This window comes from Mugil cephalus, chromosome 16 (genome assembly GCF_022458985.1).
Source record: "Mugil cephalus isolate CIBA_MC_2020 chromosome 16, CIBA_Mcephalus_1.1, whole genome shotgun sequence".
Taxonomy (NCBI): Eukaryota; Metazoa; Chordata; class Actinopteri; order Mugiliformes; family Mugilidae; genus Mugil; species Mugil cephalus.
The window spans coordinates 1522281-1534719 of NC_061785.1; the positions used below are offsets into that span (position 1 = coordinate 1522281).

General features: G+C 46.3%; 1 protein-coding gene across 2 annotated transcripts; it reads right to left on the minus strand.

Annotated features, from left to right (window-relative positions):
* Positions 1-258: 258 nt before the first annotated feature.
* On the minus strand, positions 259-12261 carry LOC125022958 (kinesin-like protein KIF20A). Of its 2 annotated transcripts, none has more exons than XM_047609971.1 (31): positions 12139-12261; positions 11394-11500; positions 11222-11311; positions 11020-11139; positions 10771-10909; positions 10447-10631; positions 10329-10371; positions 9951-10096; positions 9219-9291; positions 9018-9129; positions 8139-8210; positions 7908-8054; positions 7662-7824; positions 7157-7456; positions 6415-6518; positions 5506-5635; positions 5317-5434; positions 4978-5039; positions 4103-4210; positions 3596-3704; positions 3292-3513; positions 3083-3207; positions 2818-2991; positions 2591-2739; positions 2237-2415; positions 2089-2151; positions 1726-2003; positions 1578-1640; positions 792-864; positions 559-689; positions 259-476 (listed from the first exon to the last, which is right to left on the minus strand). In XM_047609971.1, exons 2-31 carry the CDS (start codon positions 11496-11498, stop codon positions 396-398), a joined length of 3864 nt encoding a protein of 1287 aa, XP_047465927.1. In that variant the 5' UTR covers positions 11499-11500; positions 12139-12261; the 3' UTR covers positions 259-395. The 2 variants fall into 2 exon arrangements, with proteins under 2 accessions (XP_047465927.1, XP_047465925.1); XM_047609969.1 differs by having other exon boundaries at positions 11222-11314.
* Between the last annotated feature and the right edge of the window lie 178 nt (positions 12262-12439).

Below are 12439 nucleotides of genomic sequence, written 5' to 3' on the forward strand. Positions count from 1 at the left end.
ATATTTTATTAAAAATGATTTTGTCTAGAGAAACTATTTTAAAATCAAAACATTTAATAATGAATTCATTTTGTAAAATAATTGAACTTAATGCCTTTAAAATAAAGTTTAAGCTACTTTTAAAATAACACCTCCCAAATGTTAAACGCCTCCTTCCTGTTGGTCTGATACTAAAACAGGATTCAGATTGGAATTTATTGACTAGTGTACCTAATAAAGTGGCCGTCTTTATTCCAGTAGTAAACTGAAGCAGAGGAGTCGGGGAATCACTTTTTATTATTTTTTCCATGAATTGAAAAAGACTGTTTGCGTCACAGTTTTTTATTGACCCCGAAAACACAAAATAAAAATAAAAGTAAAAATAAAAACTACAAACTCGTCTCCCAGTGATGATGTCACTTCCTGCAGGTCTTGGAGCGTAGCTGTCTCCTGATGATGACATGGTCGCTCTCTTTGTCCTCGTCTCCTCCCAACGTCTGACGATTGAAAACAAACACAGAGGGACGTTTTAGAGACCAGGACGTCCTCATGTCCTCACAGAGGCAGAGAGACACTCACCAGGACGGGAGAGTCCAGCAGCTGAGACGAGGCGTCCGTCCCGTACAGCTTCCTGCGTCCTCGCCGGGTTGCCGTGGTTACGTTCTCCTTCTCCACCGACCGTCCGCTCACCAGACCCATGATGGTTTTAGCTGCAGCGTTTAAAGGAGGACATGGTAACCATGGAGACACTATTAACCCCCCTGGCTGTCTCTGGTTGTCTCTATTGTCCCTGATGTCCTTCAGTGACTGACCTTTACTGCTGAGGATGGACGGAGAACTGTGGATCAGCTCCTTCGTCTTCTGTAGAACTCCGTCTCTCTTGTCCTTCGGAAGAAGACACATTTAAACCACAACTTCCTCCCTACTTCCCAACCTCTTCTCTACTTCCCGTCCTCCTCTCTACCTCCTCTCTACTTCCCGTCCTCCCTACTTCCTGTCCTCTCTACTTCCCTTCCTTCTCCCTACTTCCCGTCCTCCTCTCTACTTCCCGTCTTCCTCTCTACTTCCCGTCTTCCTCCCTACTTCCTGTCCTCTCTACTTCCTGTCCTCCTCTCTACTTCCCGTCCTCTCTATTTCCCGTCCTCCTCTCTACTTCCTCTCTTCTTCCCGTCTTCCTCCCTACTTCCTGTCCTCTCTACTTCCTGTCTTCCTCCCTACTTCCCGTCCTCCTCTCTATTTCCTGTCCTCCTCTCTACTTCCCGTTCTCTCTACTTCCTCTCCACTTCCTGTCCTCCTCCCTACTTCCCGTCCTCCTCCCTACTTCCCGTCCTCCTCCCTACTTCCCGTCCTCCTCTCTACTTCTTCTCTTCTTCCCGTCCTCCTCCCTACTTCCCGTCCTCCTCTCTACTTCCCGTCCTCCTCCCTACTTCCCGTCCTCCTCCCTACTTCCCGTCCTCCTCTCTACTTCCCGTCCTCCTCCCTACTTCCCGTCCTCCTCCCTACTTCCCGTCCTCCTCCCTACTTCCTGTCCTCCTCCCTACTTCCTGTCCTCTCTACTTCCTGTCCTCCTCTACTTCCCGTCCTCTGTGACGTCTCACCTGTTTGTTGCTGCGAGTGTTTCCTCTCCTTTTGTTCCTCTTGTTCTCGCTGAAGACCAGATCCTGAAACGACCCCCCCACCACGGTCAGCTCCTCCTGAGACCAGACTGAAACTAGACCTGAACCACCTTGAACCACCTGAACCCACCTCCACCTCGCAGCTCTTCCTCTTCCTCCCGGGGGTTTTCTTCCCGTCGGCCATTTTGGATCCGAGAGGAGCCGGTTCCTGTAGCCGCTCAATCTCGTTCTTCACCTCCTCAAGCTCCTCCCTCCTCCTCCCTCCTGCCTCCTTCCTCCTCTTGTGGAGTTTCTGGATCTCCTCCTTCAGCTCCTCCACCACAGACACCTTCCTCTCCTCCACCACTCTGTTCTCCTTCTCCTCCTCCTCCTTCCTCCTCTGCAGCTCCTCCTTCAGATGCTGAAGCTCTGAAACACAAACGACCACCAGGTTAAAGGTCATGGTTACCTAGGCAACGGAGACAACATGTCCTCCCGTGTTCGTCCACGTTACCTCGTCTCAGAGTCTGCGTCTCATCCAGGAGTTTCTCCTTCTCTGCTACGACTCTTTGTAGCTCTGACGCACAAACACACAAACCACGCCCATCAGTCAACACATCAACCAATCAGGAGTCGTCTCCACATGTCTCATCCATCCTCACCTGTCTTCGTCTCCCTCTCCTCCTCCTCCCTCCTCCTCCTCTCCTCCTCTGATCTCCTCATCTCCTCCAGTCTCCCTCGCAGAGCTCCGCCCTCAGACTCAAGCTCCGCCCTCAGGCTCTGCAGCTGCTGGGTGAACGCTGCTCTCTGATTGGTCAGCTCCTCCCTCAGCTCACCGCACCTGCTCAACAGGAAACAATTAGCAGCCACAACTAATCACCTCCTCTCTGTGAGGAGGAGCACCTGGGAGTGGGAGAAAGGAGAGAGGAGGAGTAGAAGAGAAGATAGAGGGGAGAAGAGAACGTAAAAAAGAAATGAGGAGAGAGAGAAGGAAGGAGAGACTGATGTGACATCACCTGATCTTCAGCGCCGCCTCCAGTCGCCTCTTCTCTTTCTGCAGCTCCTGGATCTGTTGGGTTTTCTGAGCACATCTCTCCAGAGCTGCATGGCTCTCCTTCTTCAGCTCCTCCAGGGCAGCGTGGAAAACACTCCTCCCCTCCTCCTCCTGAGGAGCAGTTCATTTAATTCATTAGACTCCAGGAACATGGGACTAGTTAGTTACCATCTCATCAGACTCCGGTACCTTGACCTCCTGCCTCAGTCGCTCCACTTCCTGTGTCAGACTGACCAGGGACTTGTTCTTCTCCTCTGATTGGCTCTCCACGTCCTGGAGGCGGGTCCTAGTGACACTGACCTCCTCTGATAGGCTGTCAGACCTCTGGCTCTGCTCCTGGAGGTGAGTCTGTAGACTGGACACCTGGAGAATACAATATGAAAGCCATCAGGAGGAGGAGGAGGAGGAGGAGCAGGAGGAGGAGGAGGAGCAGGAGGAGGAGCAGGAGTCTAACCTCGGTCTGTAGCTGGAAGATGCCGTTAACCAAAGCTTTGTTCTCCTTGAGGAGTCGAGCTGTTTCTCTTTGCTCCAGCTCCAGAGACGAGAACACGGAGTCACAGTTTGGACACTGGTCCAGATCTGCAGAAATATGTGGACATGTTTAATACATTTACACAACGACGTGTCCACAAACTTTCAGCGTGTGAAACTCTGAGCTCTCACCTGTCAGCGTCTTCACCCTCTGCTCCAGAGACACCTGCTCCTTCTTCAGCTCCTCCACCTCCTCCTCCCGTCTCCTCAGCTCCTCCTCCAGCCTCCTCCTCTCTGTCTCCAGCTCCTCCTCCAGGATCCTCCCCCTCTCCTCCCTCTCTCTCAGCTCAGCGATGGTCTCCTCCTTCTTGTCGTTTTCCTCCTGCAGCCTCCAGATCTCCTCCTCCAGAACGGCTGAGGATGAGGAGAATTAAAGGAGTCAACGTTTTGCAGAATGAACCTCCTCCCCTCCGTCGCCTCTCCGTCCTCCTCTGACCTCTCCTCTTGGCGTGTCCTCCTCTCTCCTCCTCCTCTTCCATGGAGTCATGCTGTCGTTTCCTGGTCTCCTCTTTGTCCGAACCTCCTTCTTTCCTCCTCTGAGCCTCCTTTAGGAAATTAGACCTCAGTTATGTAGAGTTTTACCCTGGACCTGGTTCAGATGGTACCTCCTACCTCTGACCTCCTTCCTCCTTGTCCAGACATTTTAAATTGTGACACCTTTAGTTACAGGTAATAAACCTCTATATTAGAGTCTATTGATCCAAAGTCTGTCAGTATTTAAAGCAGATGAACACATTAATGGTGGATTTAATGGTTTCATCCCTGCTTCATCCTTCATGATTCTGAACAGACCAGAGGCAGAAAAACGACGGGAAAAAGTATCTCAGAACCTCTGTGACCAGAAATAGGTAATTAATTAATGAACCTGACATCACCAGGTTACCAGAGGCCTCCGAGGCCCCTGAACCTCGCTACAGGTGTGAAATAAAGCGAGAGTGTTTACGTCTCTGGTGACGTTCTCCACGGCCGACTGCAGTTTAACGATGACGTCGTCCTTCTGCCGACACGTTTCCATCAGCTCCGACAACTTCTGACGCTGCTGCTCCACAGTCTGGAGGAGAATCACAACCAAACACACCAGACACCTGCCGTTAATTTACCACAGAGGAAGAGGAGGACACCACAGAAGAAGAAGACACCACAGAAGAAGAAGAGGACACCACAGAAGAAGGACACCACAGAAGAAGACGGACACCACAGAAGAAGAAGACACCACAGAAGGAGGACACCACAGAAGAAGAAGAAGACACCACAGAAGAGGAGGAGGACACCACAGAAGAAGAAGACGACACCACAAAAGAAGACGACACCACAGAAGAAGAAGACGACACCACAGAAGAAGAAGACGACACCACAAAGAAGAAGACGACACCACAGAAGAAGAAGACGACACCACAGAAGAAGAAGAGAACACCACAGAAGACGACACCGCAGAGGAAGAGGACACCACAGAAGAGGAGAAGGACACCACAGAAGAAGAAGACGACACCACAGAAGAAGAAGACGACACCACAGAAGAAGAAGACACCACAGAAGAAGAAGAAGAAACCACAGAAGAAGAAGACACCACAGAAGGATGACACCAAAGAAGAAGAAGACACCACAGAAGGATGACACCACAGAAGAAGAAGAAGTAGAAGACACCACAGAAGAGGAGGACACCACAGAAGAAGAAGAGGACACCACAGAAGAAGAAGACGACACCACAGACGAACAGGACACAGCAGAGGAAGAAGAAGACAACAGAGAAGAATAGGAGGACACCACAGAAGAAGAAGACACCACAGAAGGATGACACTGCAGAGGAAGAAGAGGCACCTCTTTGGTTTCCTGTAGTTGATCACGTGACTGCTGATTCTCCAATCGCAGCGCCTCCAGCTCTGCAGGAACAAAGGTCAGAGGTCACATCGACTGAAACACAGAGCTGTGAGTATGTACAGCGATCAGCCACAACATTATGACCACTGACAGGACAATAGATAACATCTCGTGACACTTCAGTGTTTCTGCTGGGACACTTTTGGACCTGGCATTCATTCATGTGGATGTTACTTAGACATGTAGCCTCCACCCAGACCAGACCAGACCCCCCCACCCCATAGTAATGACTCTCCTTGATGGCAGCAGCCATCCCCATCAGTGTGTATTTGTATGTACCTGCAGTGTGTGCTTGTTCGGTCAGACAGTGGTGGACGCTCTGAGCGTCCTGTCGGATCTTCTGCAGGTCCTCGGTCACTGAGCTGATGATTCCCTCCAGCAGAGCCGCCTGTTCCTCCTGCAAACAGCAGCACTGATCAGCGGAGGCTTCCACAACCAGACGTTCACAGTCTGCAGCCGTTTATTCACCTGTCTGGAGTCAGCGGCGACAGCGTCGACAGCAGACGGGTCGGACGTCTTGTTGACCAGGTTCTTCAGGATCTCCACTCTCTTCTCAGCTCGTTCCTCCAGGATCTCCCTCTCCTTCTCCAGACGATCACTGGAACAAAAATTAATTAATAAAATCACCTCGTCTTCAGCCGCACAGAAACAAAAACCCCTCGACCAGCATTAATCCTGAGGCCTGAGCTCCTGTTTGCTTTGCATTTGTAGTAGGACCTAGTTGTTGTAGTTTTTTTATTATTTTTTTAAATGCACTCATATGTGGACACGGGGATTGTTTTGCTGTGTAATACAACAAAGTCATCAGTGTGTAAGAAATTATCAGAACTATTTATTTTGATTCCTGAACATCAAAAAAAAAAAACTGCAAACAATGAAACGAGTACTTTTTAATTAGTGACGTCGTAGCTCGTTACTGTTGTGTGAAATGTGTTAAATTTGCGCATCACATCAAACCAGAAAAATTAATGAGCACAAATAAACAAGTTTCAGAGTTTGATGAGGTTTTGTGATGAGCTGCAGAATGAATCAGTTCGTTATCATGTTCTTACCTCCGCTAGTGTATTGACGCTTTGCTACCACTAGATGGCAGACTAAAGCGTCCACTGATGAAGACAACAAGTCTAAATGAAGCTGAATAAGCTGCAACAAACCTACAACTAAATGTCCCCATATGAGGACGCAGGCTCTCAGGAGGTTATTTTTTTTTTGTGTTGAAACTGCTGTTGAATTTAACAATACGAGCTTCCAGTCTTGGATAAAGAGACGACTGATCTCAATGGTTAAATAAAGGCTTTAATAATAATAATAATAATAATAATAATAATAAGAAGAAGAAGAAGAAGAAGAATAAGAATAATAATAACGTCTCATTACCTGTAGTCTTTCTCCATCTTCGTGAACAGCTCCATGAACTCTGCGCTGACTTCTTCTCTGATCTGAGCCTCCAGAACCAGGCGAAGCGCCGCCTCTCGGTCCGACTGTCGACACACAACACAAACACAAACAGAGAGACAATCCACCTTTATTTACAGAGCACTTTAAAATGACACAGTTGAACAAAGTGCTGTACACAGAGATTAAAATCATAAAACAGGAAAAACAATGAGAACCTGATTTAAAAGCCAAAGAGGACAAACGTGTACGAGAGGAATCAAAGAGAAAGAAGTGAGTCGGCCTCATGTGCATATCACTGACAATAAATCCACCAACCAGACAGAAAACCTTCCAACTCCTTCTTTAAAGTTGAGGTTTGTTCATATATTTTGTTTGTACTATTTTCTATTTTATTTTATTAGGTAACACTTTCATTTAATTTCCCTCGTGGATCATTAAAGTTTTGAGTTTTAGTTTCGTGGGTTTAATGAACAACATTATGTAAGTAAACAACAAAACCAGTCGTTCATTTTTTTTTCCTCTTTCTGTTAAAGTAAAATCTACAAAACAAAAATAAAACAAATGTTTCCCTTGTGTAAATGTTGGTATCGTGTATATGATGTTTTTATTGATCCGCCGATGAAACGTTGATTAATGCTGATTATTGTAGATTCTCACATTTAAACTGGACTGAACTGAAAGTAACGTAGTAAACGTAGTAAACACTGAACCAGTGTTTTACCTTCTGCTCTTCCTCCATGGTCCTGTCCCCTTCACCTCCTGCCTCCAGCACCGTTCCCTCCATCACACTCTCCTCCTCCTCGTCCTCCTCCTCCTCCTCCTCCCACTCTTCGCCGTCGTCGTCCTCATTCTCCAGTAAATCCTCCAGACTCGTCTCCCATGCGACCATCGAGCTCTTCCTGCCCCGACCCGACCCGTTCCTGCGCCGGTCGGCCTCGTCGATCAGCATGGACAGCTCCATGGCCGACCTGTGGGGGGCGTCGTCGTCCAGGACGGCCGGCCTCGAGTTCAACAGCACCACCTGGACGGATACACCTCCCTCATTAGCCTCAAGCAAACCTGACGACAAGGAGGCAGCTCAAGTCCTGGACCCGTATTAATAAAGATTCTCAGAGCAAAGAGTTTCTCCTACAGGACGAATTCTAAGAAAATTAATCGTGATGTTTTCTCTCCAGGTTGTTCCTGGATGGAGGTAAAGATAAAAGGTTCCTAAAGAACGTTCTGACCTTCTGTGCGAGGGCGGAGAACTTGAGGACGTTGAGCGTCTCGTCGAAGCAGGACGAGTTCTGGTTGATGTTGACCACCATGCAGACTCGGCCGGCACCACCGAAGAAGAACTGCAGGAAGTGGGTGAGCTTGGACTCCCTGAAGGGAATGTGGTGCTGGAACCTGCAGAGACACGGTGAAACCTCGGCATCAGAACCAGCTGCAGCTGTTTTGCGTCGCGCGTGACGACCAGGGCGAGGTCTCACTTGGCGTTCTGGTTGAGCCTCATGGCGTTGATGCACTTCCCCAGCGTCAGCAGAGAGCTGTTGATGTTCCCCGCCTCCTTCAGCCTCTCCCCGGTGTTGTGGGTCCGGGAACAGCGCTCCGATCCGGCCAGGTCACACAGAGCCAGCCTGAAGACACGACAACACGGAGTCAGCGTTCACATCCAGGTACATGCAGGTAAACTCCGCCTCCTCATACTCGTCTTATCTTACTCGCTGATGCCGAGGACTCTGGGAACTCCGACGTCGTCCACTCGGAGGATCCTGATGGAGAAGATGCTGTGGCTGCAGACGTAAAAGAAGATTTTTAGACATTTGTTTGTCTAGATTTTATCCATATATTTATTATTCATATTTAGGTTTCTACGTTCTAGTTGTGAAATAATGAAAGGGGCACAGGAGGAAGTAAAAACCTTGTTATTAACATGTCGGTACAGATATTAAAAAAGTTATAGTATAATTATAGTTACTACAGCTTTTTTAATATTTATACTGATACGTTAATAATAATATATTGACTGTCTCGTTTAAATGGAAGTCGAGCATATGGTTTTAATTTATTTATTTGTCCACCTGTACCTGTTCTGGTTTTTCACTATATTTCTTCTTTTTTTATCCATTTATAAATATTTTTTTACTTTTTTTTTACTTACATGTTTGAAACAAAGACTGTCAAACAATTTGTTTCTGATTGTTGTTTTAAATCCATGTGAAAACTGTTATATACAGTAAATAAAGTTTGATTTGAAACAATAATTTATTGTTGAGTGTTTCCTTATTTGATAAATTAAGAGATATTTCAGTCACTAAACGTATTAACTTCAAACTGAATCCACTGTTCCAGAGGTTTCTTTGTTGGTTTCGTCTCCTCCATCTTCTCCCTCTAGTTTCTCATCTTCTATGTGTTTTTGCTTTTGCCCTCAGACTTTTTGAATCCAGTCATTCCTCTCTCTTCAGGTCATTAAACCAAACATAACGGATGCAATGACAATGTGACAGCTCCATCTACTGGTTTAAATCAGGAACTATTTGCTTCAACGTTTATATGTTCGGGAGTTAACGCTGAACGTCTAAAGCAGAGACGTAGCCGACCTCCTGCTGGACAGCTGGTTGAGTTTGGTGCAGGAGAAACTCTGGTTCTTCTTCCCGATCTTCATCACCCTGTAGGCCTCCTCGGAGCTGTTCACCTGGACCCAGCGCAGGTCTGAGACACAAAAAAAACACAAACACATCAGCAACACATCAGCATCCTCACAGCGCAGCCGCAAAGCGAACGGTTTAATCTCCTGTTACCTTTGATGAAGGAGTTTCCTTTAATGTCTTGAGACAGTCGCAGCACCGTCCTCTTAACGTGTCCACTGGGAACCTGAACGTCACATATCCATCAGTTTGAAACGAGCACCGACTACGTTTATGTACATGTATATATGCAGGTGTGTTTTTATAATTATCAGATCAATCTTTTGTAATTATTCATGTGAACTCTGCAAAAAACCAAATCAGGTCTGTAGCGTCAAAGCTCCTTCTGCTAAAAGAAGCAGCAGCCTCTCCACATTAACTCTGACTTAAAGAAAGATTTATTGGGGTGAATCCAGTCGACTCCAGGAGACGACTTTAGGAAGTTACAGGGGAACAACTTTAGGACATTTAGGATCAGATCAGGGGCAAAACAAGAAGAGTGAGGAAGAGTTTCTATCCCCATGACATCCATCTGCTCAATTCTGAGTCTTAATCAGCATTTTGTTGAGAAATACTGTAAATAATCTGCATGTATAAACACTTTAATTTTACCCTGTGTGCTATGTGTATTTATAACTTTTTCACCACAGGCTGCATGTACACGAATATATTTCACTACGTATTGTACCATGTATAACTGTGCATGTAACAAATAAAAACCTGTCTCATCTTATGTTAGATAATAAAAACCCTGAAGTAATTAACAAGGTCGGCAGTGTTATTCATCTCAGACTAACTAATGTTTTATTAGTCCCAGGATCAGAAGAACAGCCAGGTGGGTCTCACCTGTTCCAGCAGGTCGTGGATGTTGTCGTTGTAAATCTCACAGAATGAAACCCAGACAGAGAAACGGACGTTTGAGCTGACGTCCAAACAGAAACTGTCGGCCTCTGAGACGCTGTTCAGGCTGCTGTCAGAGTTCAGAGACGAGCCTGAGCACAACAACGATAAGATAATCCTTTCATTTATCCAACAGTGGGTTAAAGCATCTGTGGAAATAAAACCTCTTTTCACCATTTAGGCCGGATTAACAATTAGTGAGGAAATTTGCAGCGTTATCATCAGGCAATGAAAAGAAACCGAATTAGTAAATAGTTGAATAAGGATGTTTGGTGTCATAGGAGAATCCTTCATCTTCTGTCTCGTTCTAATAAAATCACTGACCTTCAAGAAAAGCTGATCTTCCAGACGTCAGATTTCTGTCGTTCTGTGGACGGAAAGCAGACGTCAGCAAACGTTCACACCAAGCGATGGAGCTGTACCTGGTGTCCAGGCGTCTGACCTCTTTGAGCAGCCTCAGCAGGTTCTTCTTGCTGCTGCTCTCTGCTGACTGCTGGTCTGGAGTCAGTCTGCTGAAGTCTCTGCAGCGCTGGGGCTTCAGGTCGTTTCGAGTGTACAGACGGCCCTCGATGCTGTTGAAGATGACGGCCAGGGACCTGGGCAGCAGACCAGAGTCGTGGTCCGGACCTGAGGGACAGGCAGACGGGTAGAGGACAGCGCCGACTAGTGTTTGAGTGGAGTTGTCACAGAGAGAGACAGACTGACCAGGTGCAAGTAGATGCACAAAAGCTTTTGGCCAGACAAACAGGCAGAAAATGTCTCTTACCGAGGAACGTGAAGGTTTTTCCAGCGTTGGTGACTCCGTAAGTGAAGACCAGACAGTTTCCTCCCTGGAGAACATCTCGGACCAAGCCACGAACTGAACCCTCAAACACCTTCCTCTGACTGGACTCTGGATCAAACACCTCAACAACACAAGAACCAGGACATAACGTCAGAACAACATGCGACAAGAAGAGACATGGGGAGACTAGAGACAAACACAGAGGTAGAGGAATGGTGTAAACATCTGTACCTGCGTAAAAGTGAATCTCTGGGCTGTTTGTGGGAGGGACTTGTCGCTCTGCCGGTTTGATTGACAGCTCCTGGGAGCCTTGAGGACCACAGTGTCCAACCCCTCGATGGTCACACAGTCCTAAGAAGGGAAGATAGATAAATCATACATCTACTCTCCTGTCACTGAACTCAGCAACACATTATCTCCCTGTGATTCTTACCTGTGCTTCTCCGTTCTCGCTCTCGGCTGCAGTGAACGGTCGAACCCTCAGGTAAACCTGCAGGTTCTCCGACTGTGAGGAAACGCTTTCCTGCTTAGAGAACAACAGAACCAGTCATCAACACAACCTCCAACCACATCAGCAGCTGACTGGCTCTGACAGGTAGACGCACCTGCGCTGGCAGAGCAGCAAATTCACCCAGCAGGTCTCTCCTCAGGTCATCCACCTCCACGGGGCCGACTCTCTCCGGCTTCCCGGCAAAACATGACTCCATCATCTCTGCTCACACATGTAAACATCAGTCACATCATCATCAGGGTTATATTTTAAAAACTTGCCCAACACCCTGTAGGAAAACCAGCCATCATCCTATTAAAGATTAAATCCCACAGATCAAAACATTGCGACGGCTAGCAGCCATAAACCAAAATGTCTGATGAATTATATCAAAGCCGATTTTAAAAGGACAACCTGACGATTTAAAAAAATGTATTCACACACTATCACGTTTGTATATAAGGTACTAGACAAAGAAGACAGGTCAAACGTAAAAAAAAACAAACAAAAACTAATGGAGTTCTGCATGCGGTCACAAAGAAGAGAACAAATCTAGAAGAAAACCAGATCCAGTTAGTTGTAAACATCTGATCGGCCTCTCAAGAAACGGTACAACATAGTCACACAAAAGTAATACGGATTATATTACTGGTCAAGCAATGACATGAAAGGAAATGAATAATAAAAACAACAACAAAACACGTTAAACATTTAAACTGCCGTTAGCTTTATTATTAGCATTAGCCACAACTAGGTAACTCTATTTACATACACGCGTTATGTTTTATTTTAACATATTTTGAGAAACAAAACATCAGATTAAATCACAGCTACACGACTTTAAAGTGTTTTAAACTCACTCTGTTTCTTTTATTCTCCACACACTGTATTTAAAGTGGAAAACATCGAAACGCTGTCGCTAACGTAGCTCCCGTTGTTGACTCTGATCTTTCCGCGGTCTACTTTTTAAACTGGGACCGGAGGACCAATCGGGTGCCGAGAAAAGGGAGACGTCACACATCAAATTCACGTCTTTGGCTGCAATCCCGCGAGAACCTTTGTTAAAAAAAACAAAATAACCTAAAATCAAACTATAAATAATTGTATTACATTAATGCAGATCACTTCATTGTAAACGTATCTTTATTTGTTTTTATTTAT